Here is a 17,287-nt window from a genome sequence, read left to right as displayed (position 1 = left end):
AAATGAGAAAAGATGGACTAAAACATGGTGAATGATGACTCAGTAGTTCTCATAACATTTCAAAGATGCATATTAAGTGTCAATTATGTCTCATGAATTTACAGTACAAAATATCATTTGTAAATTTTTGTGTTCATCTATGGCTTTTTAATGTGTAGCTGTAGCATAAATATATAGACATTTTGCTAGCTAATCAGTATTTTAAAAGTACAGTTATGGGCCCGGCGGCATGGCCTAGCAGCTAAAGTCCTCGCCTTGGACGCATCGGGATCCCATATGGGCGCTGGTTCTAATCCCGGCAGCTCCACTTCCCATCCAGCTCCCTGCTTGTGGCCTGAGAAAGCAGTCGAGGACGGCCCAATGCATTGGGACCCTGCACCCATGTGGGAGACCCGGAAGAGGTTCCAGGTTCCCGGATTCGGATTGGCGCGCACCGACCATTGTGGCTCATTTGGGGAGTGAATCATCGGATGGAAGATCTTCCTCTCTGTCTCTTCTCCTCTTTGTATATCTGACTTTGTAATAAAATGAATAAACCTTTAAAAAAAAAGTACAGTTATGCTATGATTTCTTAAAGGAGACTACTCTGGAATATTTGCTTCATCTGTTTTGAAGTTTCCCTCCTAATGTTTGTACATTAATTTTATTTCATTAAAATTTAATGAATAATTGGTGTTTCAAACATGCCAATAATATGACTTACATAGTTTGTATGTAGTTTCAGTTTCTCTCCATTTGTTGACTTCGGCAACTTGTGTTTTTCTTTTGTTAATTTAAAGAGTAACGATGGACTTAATTGGAAAGAGCTTCTCAGAATTAAGAGTGCCCACAAGCTGTTGTATGCCCTTGAAATTATTGAAGCACTGGGAAAACCTAACAGACGAATAAGGAGAGAATCAACGGTAATTCTTTTTATTGTTACTATTAAGTAGTTGTATTGTCTTTGAACGTTATGTATTTTTTTGCATTCTGCAATAATCTTCTACCTTTTTTCCCCCCATCCTTACAGGGAAGTTACAGTGATCTTTATCCAGACTCAGATGACTCAAGTGAAGATCAAGTAGAAAATAGTAAAAATTCCTGGAGTTGCAAGGTTTGAGCATACATATTCTACCATCTGTTGATACATGTTTTCCAAAGTTGGAAACCACTTTATTTCATGTAGAAAATCATACCAGAAGCAGAGCAGCTGTAGCTTGCAGTGTCACCTACATGGGAGATTGGTGTCAGTGGTACCAGTTTCATTTGCTGAGCCATTCAGAATGCAAGCCCCTCAATCACAGTAACATTAACTGAAATTATGTAATGCTTTATTATTTCTAGTTTTAGTGGATCTTCCCCATTAAAATGTGTTAAGAATATCCTGGTGTCTGAGGTTAAATGTGTAATGGAATAAAAAGATTTGTTTATGTTCTTTTCATAAGACTTTTAAATAATAAGTTCTTGGAAGTAGGATTTCTGTTACCATTTTCTGTATATTATTTCAGTAGCTTAAACAAAACTAATTTTCCAGATGAAAGATGTGGCAGAAATATCAGCAAGCAGATAATCATTACATTTTTTTTTTTTTTTTTTTTACCATTAATACCAAATTATTGACAGTTTGTTGCTGCTGGAGGGCTTCAACAATTACTAGAAATTTTTAATTCTGGACTTCTGGAGCCTAAAGAACAGGAATCATGGACTGTGGTAAGTGAATATTCACTATTTCGGCTAACTGCTAGATGTATTAGACTCTATCAACAAGTATAACTCTAATATATATTCATTATAAGAGTATGGCATTTGGTAGAAATTTAAAGGATTTAAAGGCAGGGAAAGTGATAGGGTACATGGTAGGTGAATTTTTTTTTTTTTTTTAAGATTTTTTTTTTTTTTTTTTTCATTACAAAGTCAGATATACTGAGAGGAGGAGAGATAGAGAGGAAGTGAAGCTGCCGGGATAAGAACCAGCGGCCATATGGGATCAAGGCGAGGACCTTAGCCACTAGGCCACGCTGCCAAGCCCAATTTTTTTTTTTTTTTTTAAGATTTGCTGATTAATTTTCAGAGTGACAGAGAAATCTTTTATTTGTTGGTTCACTCCTCAGAGGTCCAGGTGCTTTGCCAGACCCTGGCCATGATGAGTAGCTTCCTTCAGGTTTCGCACAGGGTCAACCTATGGAGACATCTTCCACTAGGTTCAGCATAGAATTGCATTTGAACTGGAGGAGCAAGTATTTGAACTGATGCCAATATAGGATGCTGATGTCCCAGGGGACCCTGAGATTAATAAGCTGTCACACTGTTTTCCACATGATTTTATATTAAGCAAGATAAGGAAATTTAATTTTTGCCACATCCATGTCAGCAGTTGACCTAGTCACATTTTAGGATTTGATCCATTTTAGTATGCCTGGTTAATGTTTTCGCATCATTTGTTGAAACCACTGTTCTTAAATCTTCTCTTTCTTGGTTCTTTTCTTAAAATTCAGTAACAGAATGCTATTATTGAGGGGGAAATGGTCTTCCGTTGTGGGCACTATGTGCCACTTGGCGTTAGAACCAATAGCCAAGGATTATTGAAGAGCAAGCTATGTAATGTTGCATGTCAGTGATAATCTAACTGCTAGATTATGTTTAAAAGAAGATATTAGATTGTTTATAAGGAAGTGTTTTAGGCTTTCATAGGGAGCTTTAAGGCACTTGTAAATTTTATTGTTCATAACCATTGTTTTACTAATGAGATTTAAAAATTTTTATTAAGTATACGGGAACATTTTCTGTTGAATTTCTATTATTGAGAATTATTTTGGTTCCAGAATATTGTGTATGTGTGTCACCTATGTGGAAAAACAACATGTAATATTTTGTCGCTTGATTCAATGTATTTGTGAGTAAGCTGTATCTTCATTAGTATTTTAATTCTTTTAGAATTCTATACTTAGTCGTTTGTTTTCTGAAAACCCTTCTCTGTTATGTATACTTTCACGATGCTTTCATTAATAAGTTAGTAATTTCCATTGTGTTAATTATACCATCGTGGTTTGTAGACTTTTTTCATGTTGATAAGATCGGATTGTTACCAAGCATAGTCTTTGAGTCGCAAAATTTCTATAAGCACATGGATTATGTAGTAACAATAATTTTTATGTTCCTTAAATTTTAGAAGTATGTAGTAGTTATATTAAGATTGGAAATGATCTTTTCTCCTTCACAGTGGCAGCTAGACTGTCTTGCTTGCTTACTGAAGTTAATATGCCAGTTTGCGGTAGATCCATCTGACTTGGATTTAGCTTATCATGACGTCTTTGCCTGGTCTGGTATACCAGAAAGTCACAGAAAGAGAACCTGGCCCAGCAAGTCCAGGAAGGCTGCTGGTGATCATGCCAAGGGTCTTCACATACCCCGACTGACAGAGGTAAAATACTAAGCTCGCTTGAATCATTGTGCTGACTTCACATTTGTCTAAAGAGAGCATGTTTCCACTTGGTTAGGAAACACAACAAGGCTTAAGGAATTTTCTAGGTTACCCAGTTACAACTGACTAGCTGAAGTGATTCCATCATTTTAAAGTGATAATAATTGGAATGATCAGTGCTTTTCAGTCATCATACAAAATGCAGTCCAGAATTAGGGCTCATTTTATGTTATCTAACTTTCAGGAAAATAGATGCCATATTAGGTATTTATTTCTGCATCAGAACTTTGAAATAGGGATTGATTTTGCATGAGTGTTGGAGAGCTGGAATAGTAAAAAGGAAATAATGAGGTTACTCAGATAAGAAGCCGCCTACTTGGGCCTGGCGGCATGGCCTAGCGGCTAAAGTCCTCGCCTTGAAAACCCCGGGATCCCATTTGGGCGCTGGATCTAATCCCGGCAGCTCCACTTCCCATCCAGCTCCCTGCTTGTGGCCTGGAAAAGCAGTCGAGGACGGCCCAAAGCTTTGGGACCCTGCGCCCGCGTGGGAAACCTGGAAGAGGTTCCTGGTTCCCAGCATCGGATTGGAGCGCACCGGCCCGTTGCAGCTCACTTGGGGAGTGAATCATCGGATGGAAGATCTTCCTCTCTGTCTCTCCTCCTCTGTGTATATCCGGCTTTCCAATAATAATAAATCTTTAAAAAAAAGAAAAAAAAGAAGCCGCCTACTTGCCTAGAGTTTTGAGAAGTAGTTTAATGATGGGGGGTTACCAGGAAGGAAGGATCCTCTTAAACAGGATTTGGCGCTTAGGAAAAAATGTGTTTGCTAAGGTGCTGTGAGATTCTGCCTAAAAGTGCTGCCCTTTCTAGACAGAATACTCCTGAAATCGTAGTGATAGTAGTAAGGGAGCAGTTTTCTCCCGTCCCAGATTGGCAGGAAGGTAACTGTCCGAGGATGATTTTAGTGTGTAATATGTAACCACTGGCATCATCGAACTATTATATGAAAGGATAGGTTTAGAGTAGAAAGTATGATAATCAGGAATAAAAATAAAATTTTTATTGTTCATGTAATTAAATGCTGCTCTTTCCTACATGTGTAAGTAAATTAGAAAGTGCTTAAGAAAAGCATGTTACCTCACACCTGCCCAAGAAGAACCAGATTAAAGAATTATTGTGGTGAGAGGAATACTGTAAATGTATAGGTGTTAGCTACTGGTGTAAGTGGAAGCCTGGAGAATGTTTGGAGAAGCTTGGTAGAGTTAAATAGAAAAGGTGATGTGTCCATATAACAGGTCACTTACATCTAATAAAATTAAACTCATGAGGAGCAAAAAATTCTGCAGTAGTATATATTGTTACCTACATTGCTGTAAGAATCCAGTTAGATTTTTCTAGAATAAACTTTCATGTTCGTTGTATAAATGCTTACAGGAAGTATAATCCTTTTTTTTGATTCAGTAAATAATTTCATTGTTTATTGATCTTTATGGTTTCATTTTGAGATTTTAGTAATATAAATACATTTAAAATAATCCACATGTTTAATAAGGTTTTGAAGCATTTGCACTGTTTCAGAAGTATTTGCAGTTACCTGCAAATTAATAATACTTCAGAATATACACCTGAACCTTCGTCATTACTCATGAGTTACTACCATTGACATCTTCATGTGTTACCATTTCAGAACTTTTTCTATATATATGACAGCATATATTAATTAATTATAGTTTCGAAAAGGTGCATACTTATACATTTACATTAGTTTATTTAGCCAAAATATTAAGTACTCAGTATGTCCGTTTAAGCTGTCTTGAAGTAAAAATCATCTGATTTTGGCACCCTGCAAGTAATAAGGAAGAATGCTCATTCATTAAGAAACTTAATCTTATGCATTATTCCATTTATTTTCTTCCAAGATTTATATGAAAGGTACATAGTCTAGGGAAAGAAGGTGAGAGAGAGAGAGAGGGAACATTCTTTTGTCTGCTGGAACACTCTCCAGGTATCTGTGATGGCCTGGACTGGGGCGACAGGTTGAAGCCTGGATCTAGGAGCTGCTCACAGGTCTTCCTTATGAGTGTAGGGTCTTGAGACATACTCTGCTTCTCTCCCAGGCCATATACAGGTAGCCAGATTGTTAGTGCTGAGCTGGACTTAGAACAGACACATATTTGGAAAGCTGGCGTTGCAGGTTGATGCTTAATCCTTTGTTCCGCAACACTGACACCTAGTATTACTTGTTTTCACAGTATTTAAAAATTAGCATTCTTAGAATATTCTTTATTATAGATAAACATCAGAGCAATTTGGAGTCATGCATTAAAAATACACTTGTTTTGTTGTACTTAAAGATGTTTTTAAATACTTTGTTTCGAAGGTTTTTCTTGTTCTTGTACAAGGAACCAGTTTAATTCAGCGACTTATGTCTGTTGCTTATACATATGATAATCTGGCTCCCAGGTATGTATTTTCTTTTTTTGTTATGTGTATCTGTATTTTTAGTAAGAAAAACGTTTTAAAGCTTTGTTTTGGAAAAAAAAAATTAAGATTACGACATCAAAAGTAATTCTCATGTCTTTTATCTAAATGTATGTGTTGTTAACATTTTCCGAAATTTGTGAATACACGTTTTCTCTGCGGGTTTGTATATTATTGAATAGTTTGAGGGTTGTTTGAAGACATGACGTTTACCTGTAAATGCTTTGATACTTGTCATCTCATACTGAAGCTATTATCTTTAAAAAAAAAATAGGAACTAACTCTGTGTTTCAAATAAATCCGTTGGTTCTCTCCCCAAATGACTGCAGTGGTTGGACAGGGTCAGGAGGCAACCTGGAGCCTGAAACTCTGTCCTTTCTCCCTCATGGCTAGCAGGATCTTAAGTGCCTAGTCCATGATTTATTGCTTTTACAGATACAACATCAAGGAGCTGCTCCAGAAGTAGAGCTACTGGGCCTTGTTCTGGCACTCTCGTTTTAGGCTTTTGCTCACAGGTGGCAGCTTAGCCTACTGTGCCTCAGTAATTCCCAAAGGTATCAACTTAGTAGCTGTAGTAGAAATTTTCAAATATTCAAAATTTAATAGTAATGTATTGTCTAATGCTCAACTTGTCCAATTAATTGTTTGTGTAACAGTATTTTTTTCTGGTCCAGGATCATTTACTGCATTTAGTCATCGTATTTCATTATACTTTAGAGACAGTTTTTTTTTCCTTTTTTTGTATTTTTTTATTTGAAAGGTAGAATGACCCAGAGGAAGAGACAGAGATCTTTGTCTGCTAGTTTGTTCCCCTCATGTTCACAGTTTGCAGCCAGGAGCCAGGAACTCCATCTTGTTCCCACATACATGATAGGAACCTGGATACTTTGGCTATTCTTTGTTGTCTCCTGTGTGCATTGTCAGGAAATTGTATTAGAACATGGAAATCTGGTGCTAAAAGTAGGCATTCTGTAGGCATTCACGCTGATAGGTAATTTTTGAGCCTTTTTCTCTTGATACTGACTGGGGTTTTTTTTTGTTTGTTTTGTTTTGTTTTGTTTTTTTTCTAAGATTTATTTTATTTTTATTGGAGTGGCAGATTTAAACAGAAAAGGAGAGACAAAGAACTTCTGTCTGCTGATTCATTCCTCAAGTGACCACAGTGGCCAGATCTGAGCTGATCCAAAGCTGGGAAACAGAAGCTTCTTCCCAGTCTCCCACACAGAGAAAGGGTTTGGGGTTTGCTTTACTGTTTGTCCTGGTCACAGGCAGGGAGCTGGATGGGAAGTGAAGCTGCCGGAACACAAACTGGCACCTATATGAAATCCTGGTTTGTGGAAGGCTAGGATTTAGCCACCATGCCATTGCACTGGGCCTTTTGAGTAATTACAGGCTAGTTTCAGTAAGTAGCGTTTCTTAATTGGGGTTTTCCAGATTTTATATTTGGAAAGTCAAATGCAAAACATTGACATTTCTTTCTGTCTCTCCTTTTCTCTATAACTCTGCCATTGTAATAAAAATAAATAACTGTTTAAAAAAATAGAAAAAGACAATTTGTACTGACATTTTTTAAGGTTTTAAAGTTTAGGATTTATACCAGTATAATCTGTGTCTTTGTTATTCATGTGTTTATTAACTAAATCATGAGATCTTAGAGAGTTTACTTATTTAAGCTATGTAATCAGATTTTCTTATGTCAAAATAATTTGTATTATAATAAAATTACAATGATTCTTTCACTTTTGTTTTAAAACATACAGTTGTTTTATTGGCTAAAGACTCCAAACTATGCAGTAGATCTCAAATTTATTCCTGCGGTCTGCAACTTAATTTGACTTTCCATTGATCCCTCATATACACAAAGAAGACAATAGAACAGATAAATCTGTTGTTTTCCTAATTTATAACTTAAGGGAAGTTGTAAATGTTAAGGGTATAGTATGTGGTGATGTATGTAGTTCTTTCTGGGACCTGGAACCATGGCTTAATGGCTAAGTCCTCACCTTGCAAGTGCAGGGATCTCATGGTACACAGTTTATGAGCTGCTCCACTTCCCATCCAGCTCCCTGCTTGTGGCCAAGGAAAGCAGTTGAGTATGGCTCCAAGCCTTGGGACCCTGCAGCCACATGGAAGACCTGAAAGAAGCTCCTGGCTCCTGGCTCCTGACTTTGGGTCCGGTCAGCTTCAACTGTTGTAGCCATTTGAGGAGTGTACCAGTTGATGGAAGATCTTTTTCTCTGTATTTCCTCCATATACGTCTTTACTTTCCGATGAAAAATAATCTTTAAGGAAAAAAAGTTTTTGAAAATTTAATTCTCTGCTCTATTGCTGAATTTAATCAGTTGTCATGTATATTTCAGGGTTTTGAAAGCTCAGTCTGATCACAGGTCTAGACATGAAGGTACGTGTCCCATAAAATTATTTTTTGCCAACATAACAAATATTTGTGTGGATTATGGACATTGTCTTTATTTTATTAATCCCTTAATGTCTTTCTCTAGTTTCACATTATTCCATGTGGCTCTTAGTGAGTTGGGCACATTGCTGTTCTTTAGTGAAGTCTAGTCTGGCTGACAGTGATCATCTACAAGATTGGCTGAAGAAATTGACTCTGCTTATTCCTGAGGTAAGAAAGATCAAAGATTAATACTTTGGTGCTTCAGAAGTTTCAAGTTATTGTCAGTAATAATAATGATTTAATGTAAACAAATATATATGATTTTATAAATAAATCACAGTTTATTCTTCAAGGTCTAATGTGTTTTGAATTGTGAGCCATTTTCTAGAAGATTGAATGTTACATATTCTGTGCCATTCATGTTTTTCTTTCTGAAATGTGTTATTTTACTTATAACATTTCCTTTTTGGGTGGGAAGCATTTGAGGATTTCTTTTGTTCGTTGTGTATAGAAATTTTTTCTCAATTTTCTGTTTAAGTACAAATAGCGATGAGAAGCTAGAAATTAACAAGCTTGTTTTGTTTCCAATGTTGACACTAAGGCTGGTCTTGTCTGGTATTCTCAAGCCACATCTTCATGTTGTACACATGCATACTACTGAGTGTATTAGTCTGAGTTCCTGCTCATTTACCTGCTCTATGTGTTTTGGCCATGTCCCAGGTTGTCTTTGTGACATTTGAACGATTGCTTGTAATCAATAAAAATGTTCTGATTAAAGTCTCCTTAAGCTGTTTCTATTTCTGAAAACACTGTTAACCTATAAATATGAATATCCTCCTCTGAGCCCCCCCTTTTTTCCTGTCTTTCAATGTATTTGATTTTGACTTTCTTTTATAGCTACAATTAGACATTGCTAATCAGAATTTATTACTGTATCCCTTGAGATTCTTCATGTGATCATGTTTTACATTCTGTGTGTTTGTCCAAAGCATTATTTTAAAAATAAATTAATGAAGAAATCACCAAAAGTTATTGTAATATATTAACATCTGCTTTTTAACACTAATTGAGACTGTCTGGAACTTTTTCATTTAGACTGCAGTTCGCCATGAGTCTTGCAATGGTCTCTATAAATTATCTCTGTCAGGCCTCGATGGAGGAGATTCAATCCATCGCTCTTTTCTGCTTTTGGCTGCCTCAACATTGCTGAAATTCCTTCCTGATGCCCAAGCACTCAAACCTATCAAGGTAAGATTTTACTGTGTTACTTGTGGCTTCTGTTTTGATAATTTTTATTACCCTAAAGTGTATCATTATATTTTCACTATATCCTTTTGAGCACTTGATTACTTTTTGAATAATTATCAGGAAGACAGTAGATATGTGGTTCTTAAAGAGTTAGCTTTGTGACACTCCATCCATGCTAAAATTAGTAGGAGAATTGTGTGTTTAATTTCAGCTTTGTAGGCTCCCGTGGTTATGTTTTGCTTTGAAGATGACATTTGTTCTTATTGGATTCTAGATTTGTTGATAAATTGAATGGTAGAAACATTTGTTCTTTCAGTGTTTTTATTCTTACAATATTCTGAGATTCTTTTCAAGAGTGTACACTATAATCTGTAACAAGTTTCTACCACTTGATAAATTCCGAGCTCAGAAAATTTTAAGCAATCCTAAGAACCTAATGCAATGTAGAAGTAATACTTTTTTTTCTTATTCGTATTGTTCTCAAGAGCTGTTAAGTTATTTGAGATTTATTTTTTCCTAAAAGTTCTCATGTTAATGATTTTTATACCTATTTTCTCCATTTTAAGAAAAGCTCAGAGTGTAGTCTTTATTTTCTTTTTATTAAATTTTGAATGCTCTTTTATGAATTAAAGTATTTCATAACGTCTATGGTTTTTTTAAGTGTATCATGTTATTTTTAAAAAGTGTTTTCAGAATATGTAATTTTTTTACTAGACAGAAGATTATGAGGAAGAACCAATGGTAAAACCTGGATGTAAAGAATATTTTTGGTTGTTATGCAAATTAGTTGACAACATTCATATAAAAGATGCAAGTCAGGTATGTTATGAAAATTTAATGGGTGTGATTTATTTAATTGTGTGTGCATGATTTTAATGACCCTTTTTTTTTAGGCAATTTTTGATGTGTGCCTATTTGATACTGCCATAAATTTGAAGCTAATATTGTACCTTTCTGTTTTTTTCTCTGGTTTCTTTCTTGTTTTCATTTTAATCTTACTTGAAATATCTGTTATCTGTATTTTTGCTGATATCTTCTAAGAAAAAAGTTTTTGTTTGAAAATCTTGTATGAGAAATAAAAGATTTTATATTTAAGCATATTACTCTTTGTAGTCAGTATGTATTTGTGCTCTCTGTGTGTGTATATATTTATGTATATAATTGCATCAGTAAATTGGTATAATGTCAAGCTAAAAAACTGTTAGCGGCCAGTATCAGGCCACAGTGGTTGAAGCAGCTGCTTACAAGGCCATCATCCCATAACAGCACTAGTGTAATTCATACCTGCTGGACTTCCTTCCTGTTGAGCTCCTGGCTAATATGCCAGGAGAAGGGCAGAAGATAGCACCAGGGGCCTCCACCCACATGGAGTTCTAGGCTTGTGGTTTCTGCCTGGCTGTTTTAGCCCTTTTTGTAGTGATAAACTAGTGGATGCTTATTTTTTTGCTGATACATTTTTACTAAGCTAATATTTCTAGTAACCGAAATGAATTTGAAAGCATACCTGGTGAGGACTTGTTTTTTCCCATTGTATCCATTTGGTTGATCTGAAGTACACTAATAGTAATTCAGAAGAAATGAACAACACATAAAAATCCATTATTTAGAAAGCATTTCTTGTTTTTTTTACATATTTAAATGAAAAATATGCACTGTACATTAGGGAATCCTGCAGTGTTTATACTTTGTGTTTGTCTCTAAATTCTCAGTCTTTTGAGAAAAATTATTAAGATTGTTGAACATGCTTTAGTTTACTTTTTTAGTTTTTTTTAACTTTTTGCCCATTTATGGTCAAGTTTAATCTTTCTTAAATATCAGAATAATTTTCCTCCTTAGAGTTACATACAGCTTATTTAAAAATACCTTGGGCTAAATTCTGTTTTCTGAAGCCTCTTTTCCTTTGTTTCTCAGTTATAATGAGAATTAAAACTGTGTAAATTGAACTTCTGGAGTTTAAATAATTGTTACAGCCTTGTCAAAAGCTTATTACTTAGTGAATTATGTGATTTATTTTTGATAAAGTTGTTGTAAAGAAAATTTTAGCATAATTTATTACTGACCTTTACTTATTTTGGACTATTACTGAATCCTTACAATTGTAATATCATTTATTAAAATATAAATGAATAGTAAGTGTGTTATTTGATAAGCTGAAGCAAATCATTGTGATCTCTAAGGAAATTCTCTTTTGTTGTTTTTAACCTACAATGTACTAAACTTACTCTGTGTTTGACTTCGATATTTTCTTCTGTGTTAAGACAACTCTCCTTGACTTAGATGCATTGGCAAGACATTTGGCTGACTGTATTCGAAGGTAAATTTTGTTAAGAAATTCAGTCGTTACATTGTTGAGGAAAGGTAAACTTAATTATGTAAATAATTTTTGCCTGTGCTTTCCTTTTTTGTAGCAGGGAGATCCTTGATCATCAGGATGGTAATGTGGAAGATGATGGGCTTACAGGACTCCTAAGGCTTGCAACAAGTGTTATTAAACACAAGCCTCCATTCAAATTTTCAAGGGAAGGACAGGTATGTGTTGAGGTACAGGTGGCTGTATGAAATAAAACTAGAACTTTTAAATAATTGTGCCTATATGGAATTGTTAATGTTTTTAAAACATATGATCAGAAAGTTGGCTAAAATTTAATTGCTCCAGGAAAAGTGAATTTTTAATAAATATAGAAATATGAAATAAGGGCCTTATTTGAAGATGTGAAAGCAATTTTTTTTCCTCTAAAGAATCTATTTTTAGAAAATTGGTGCTTTGCTCTTAGAATATGTAAAAAATGGAATGATTCAGATTAACACCTTGTTAGTATTCTAATTTTCGCTGTGGAGTTAATGAGTAGTCCTTTTATTTTTTTTCAATGGAAAGGCAGATTTACAGAAAGAAGGAGAGACAGTGAGAAATGTCTCTTCCACCAACTGGTATACTCCCCAGGTGGCCACAGCGGCCAGAGTTGAGCTGATCCGAAGCAAGGGCAGGAGCTTTTTCCAGGTCTCCCAAAGGTGCAGGGTCCCAAGGCTTTGGGCCATCCTCAACTGCTTTTCCAGGCCACAAGCAGGGAGCTGGACGGGAATTGGAGCAGCAAGAACTCAACTGGCACCCATATGGGATACCTGCTCATGCAAGGCGAGCTCTTATAGCCACTCAGCTACCACACCAGGCCCAAATAGTTACTTTCTGTAGAGTAGTTATTGGTACCAAAATTTAAAGGCCTATGTAATGCCTACTCCTCAGTGTTTGTAACGTCTAACGATTCGTATTTATTTATTTATTTAAGGTCAGAATTGGAGATCTGTTGGTTTATTTCTCAGATGATGTACATTGGCCAGTGAGGGCAGGTCCAGGTGAAGCCAGGAGCTTTGATCAGTTTCCCATTTTTGTGGCAGGGGTCCAAAGTCTTGGGCTATCTACTACTGCTTTTCTAGGCCTTCAGCATGTTGGCGGGGTCAAAAGCAGAGCAACCATGACACTAACCCAGCATCCATATGTGATACGTGTGTAGCAGGCTATTACGCTACAACACTGGACCCAACAGCTAATAATTTTGTCTTCACAAATGTTTAGTAATTTTTTCTTTTAAGATATATTTGAAAGATAGTGTGGCAGAGAGAAAGGGAACCACTCTCCACATGGCTGGAACAGCCAGTGCAGGGGCAGACCAAAGCCAGGAACCTAGAGTTCCACGTGGGGTCAAACAGGTGACAGAGGCCTCACCACTTGGGTCATCTTGTGTTGCTTTTCCCAAGCTGTTAGCAGGGAGCTGGATCCAAAATGGAGCAGCTGCAACATGAAGTGGCACCCATATGAGATGATGGCATTGCAGGTATTAGCTTTAACCTGTGCACCTCAACACAAACCCCTGTCAGATTAAGCTGTTGACGATCCTATGATGCTTTTGTTGTTACCTACACTGAGAATAACAACTGGTTTGTTACCCTGATGTTACTATTGTCTTTGGAGACAGTTGCCAAAAGGGCACCACATTCATTTTGAATATAAAGGATTTTGGGGAGTAGGTTACGGTGACAGACTTTGCCAAAATACTTTGCTAAAATCCATTTGCTGCTTCTTATAGTCCCCATCCCCCCTTTTTTTCCAGTACATTGAGTAGGAATAATGTGATTATGTACACATTTACTGGGTAAAGTCTTGTACATGTGTGTAAGCCAATATGTGCGAATTTTTGCTCTAAAATATGAACACATTAACTGGTTTTTTGACCATATTATCTTCACAAAGAATAAAGTTTTATGTGAGATAAAGAAGAAAAAGGTTCTCATGGCTTTCAGAATAAGTAAGTGTATAGGAACGTATGTGTAGATTATGTACAAATATAAGCAAGTTGTACATCTTCAGATTTTTATATACATGGGTATTCTGGAACCACCCTTCCACAGATACAGAGAAATACTGCTATTCTCTTATTTGCTCATGTTAGTTCATTAAGAAGAAAAAAGTCATGTACACATGTATGGTAGAATGATTTCATCTTATGTTGTTGAAAAAGCTGTAGGTTGGGTATTGGCTCATGGGTTAGGTCACTTGGTATGACATCAATCAGTATGGCATCCAGTGTGAGTGTCCCCTTCAGTGCATTTCCCATCCAGCTCTGTTAGTGCAGTTGAGAAAGCAGTGAAATGTGATTGCACCCCGGCACCCATTTAGGAAACCCAGATAGAGTTCCCAGGCTCCTGGCTTTGCCTTGACCCAGCCCCAACTGTCAGAATATGTGGGTAGTAAACAGGGGAATGGAAGGTCTCTCTTGATCTGGTTTACATTCTCTTTCAATTTCTATCTCAATCTCTACCTCTGCCTTTACAATAATTGAAAAAACAAAAAAAGCCCTAACTTTGGCCTCAGCCATTGCAGTCGATTGTGGAATGGGAGCAAACTGAAGATATCTCTCTGTTTCCCTGTCTCCCATCCTCTAATTCTGCCTTTCAAATAATTAAATGAATTAAAAATCTAACAGATAAAAGATCTGTAGTAGCTGGATTGAAGTTGAGCAACTGGGACACAATCCAGCATCAATAAGGGAAGCTGGCACTGCAGCCTGCTCTACCACCGTGCCTGATGCCTGTTTCTTTTTCAGAAACTGCAGTTGTATTGGTTTTTAAATTTCTATTATACTGAGTTTATAGTTGTTCTAAAATTTATATCTTTGATACTGATTCTTGTAGAAGGAGATTTGTTGCTTACACAGGAGCAGTCTTGAGTGTTTATTATTAGTGTTTTAAAATATTTATCTGTTTGGAAAGCACAGTTAAGAAACACAGAGCTTCCATCTGCTTGTTCACTTCCTAAGTGGACACCACTACTGGGACTGGGTGAAGAACTTGTTCCAAGTTTCCAGCATGTGTACAGTGTCCCAAGTACTTGGACCCTCTTCTGTTGTTTTTCCAGACACATTAGTAGAACTGAGTCAGGAATGGAGCAGCCAGGACTCAAAACTGTTGCCCATATGTAATGCCAGTATTACAGGATATGGCTTTACCCTCTAGACCACAACCCAACCCCTATTTTTCAAGTCTTCGCTCTTCATTTTTCATCTTAGTTTTTTTTTTTCCTCCAGATTCTATAGAGCAATGTTAAATATATAAGGAGTTTGCGTTTTTATGAAGGTCTTGATGTTTACATGTTCAGAGCTATAAATAGTTTGCCCTTGGCTCTTGTGGCTTGTTGAACCTTAAAGGATTTTGTGTTGGAGTTAACATTTTATTTTGTCATGCTCTGGATGGGAATTTGAAAGAAAGCCTCTGTCTAATGGCAATAGGAAGGTTCCCAGGGGCTTCAAAAAAGGAATATGTGAAAATGAGGGAATTGGGTTACTACTTGGGTTGAATTATGGAATAGGAAATAGAAATAGATTAATTAGGAGTAACTCATAAATTTTAATAGTGGCAGTTACTAAAAATTGGAAACCTCAGAGTAGTACTAAATGGAGGAGAATGGGAAAAATTATCAAAATATAGGAATTAGATTTTCGACTTGTCAAATTTGAAATATCAGTTGTATATCTCAGTGGAGGTGTATAAGGTAGTTGGTTTTGAGAACTAATTTGGAGGTTCCAGCAGAGGATTGCAGCTACTTATATACCCTTGACCGAAGGCTGGTCCTCCGCTGGTAGTCCTCTTTGAGGGAGCAGCTTTGGGAGGGACACACATGGAGCAGTGAGGGAGGAAAGGAACATCCGCCTAGCCAGCAGATCAATCGAATCAACCCTGGCAGTCAGTGGGGTGACAGATATCACAACCAGATTGCCCTCACATCCAAAGTTGTTAGTTTTGAATGTAAAGTCCATATACCTTTATTTTCTATTACAGAATTGGGGCAATTCATTCCAAAAAGTAGAGTAAGAGTTCCAGTGCATTGGACGAATATTTGTTTTATGCACAGAAAGACTGAAGAAAGTCAGAGCAACATTTGCATTGGGTATTTCAAAGTTACTTTTCTAACTAGGGGAGAACATGGCACAAAACAACTTGTCAGATTATTTTTGTGTAAGGGCACTTCATTATCATGCCTATTGAAACTGGCCTATTTGGGAAATATGTTTTGTCTGTCACACTGAGTTTTTGCAATGGTCAGGTAGACAACTTAGCTGAAACTTGTTAAAGATTTATTTATTTATTTGTATGTTTATTTTAGAGATTTATTGATTTGAAAGTAAAAAGTCCAATCTGCTAGTTCACTTCCTAAATGGTCTCAAAGTCCAGGACTGGGCCAGTCAAAAACCTGGGGCCTGAAATTCCATCTAGGTCTCATGTGGGTGCAGGAGCACAAGGAGGTAGGCCGTGCTCCACTATTTTCATAGACATATCACAAGGGGAGTAGATTGAAGCAGGAAAACTGGCGTTTGATCCAGCACCCTAAGGGTATTCCAGCACTGCCTGCAGCAGTTTAATCCACTTTGCAGAGTTGGCCCTTATGGAAGAACTTTTTAACTTACATTCTGAAAAAAATTTTAAGAATTTCTTTGAGATGCAGAGAAACAGAATACAGCCACACTGTTATCTGCTGATTGATTCCCACAGATGCCTGCAATGGCTGGGACTGGGCCAGGCCAAAGCCAGGAGCCAGGAACTCAGTCCAGGTCTCCCACCCAAATGACAGGTACCCAACTGCTTGAGCCATCATCACTGCTGTCTACAGTATGCACTAGTAGGAAGCTGGAGTTAAAAGCCCGAATCTGGTATTGAACTCAGGTATTCCAGTATGGAATATAGAGGTCTTAAACACTAGCATAAATGCCTGCTCCTGGTTGTTGAACTAGTACATTTGTTAAGCAAGGTTTTTTTTTTTTTTAAATATTTAATTACTATTTGAAAGGCAGAGTTATAGAGACAGAGGGAGAAATCATCTATCATCTGGTTTACTCCCCAAAAGGCCACAATGGCCAGATCTGGCTGTTAATGTATTTTATCACAGGCAATAAATGTGTTTTCATCAAAACATTAGAGGCATTGAGCTGATTTCATTTCTAGATCTAAACTAGTTGGCAAGTAGTTCATTTTTAGGTTAGTAGCCAGTTTATTCTTAATATTTGAGTTTGACTTTAATCAAGTAAAGTTGTTATTTTTGTATTCTGTATTTTCATGATTCTAAGATTGGGTCACTTTTATGAATTAAAATCCTTAAGAATTTGTTGACCAAACTGAAAAACTATAAATTACACATTCTTTTTTTTTTTTTTTTTCTTTTTTTTTTTTTTAAAGATTTTATTTCATTTTTATTACAAAGTCAGATATACTGA

The 17,287-nt window shown here is 36.4% G+C and overlaps 1 protein-coding gene across 5 annotated transcripts in view; it reads left to right on the top strand.

The window, feature by feature from the left end:
- USP34 (ubiquitin specific peptidase 34) overlaps positions 1-17,287 on the top strand; it is a 206,754-nt gene that overhangs the window by 127,105 nt on the left and 62,362 nt on the right. For all 5 annotated transcript variants that reach the window (XM_058667856.1, XM_058667855.1, XM_058667852.1 and 2 more), the window contains 11 exons: positions 780-902; positions 1,010-1,093; positions 1,603-1,689; positions 3,200-3,400; positions 5,781-5,863; positions 8,242-8,282; positions 8,383-8,507; positions 9,375-9,527; positions 10,242-10,346; positions 11,786-11,841; positions 11,936-12,056. In XM_058667856.1, coding sequence (XP_058523839.1) covers positions 780-902; positions 1,010-1,093; positions 1,603-1,689; positions 3,200-3,400; positions 5,781-5,863; positions 8,242-8,282; positions 8,383-8,507; positions 9,375-9,527; positions 10,242-10,346; positions 11,786-11,841; positions 11,936-12,056 — 1,179 coding nt within the window. The remainder of the gene's footprint in view (positions 1-779; positions 903-1,009; positions 1,094-1,602; positions 1,690-3,199; positions 3,401-5,780; positions 5,864-8,241; positions 8,283-8,382; positions 8,508-9,374; positions 9,528-10,241; positions 10,347-11,785; positions 11,842-11,935; positions 12,057-17,287) is intronic.

The sequence above is a fragment of the Ochotona princeps genome, chromosome 8 (genome assembly GCF_030435755.1).
Source record: "Ochotona princeps isolate mOchPri1 chromosome 8, mOchPri1.hap1, whole genome shotgun sequence".
In the NCBI taxonomy this organism is placed as follows: domain Eukaryota; kingdom Metazoa; phylum Chordata; class Mammalia; order Lagomorpha; family Ochotonidae; genus Ochotona; species Ochotona princeps.
This window is presented reverse-complemented; position numbering and strand designations above follow the sequence as displayed.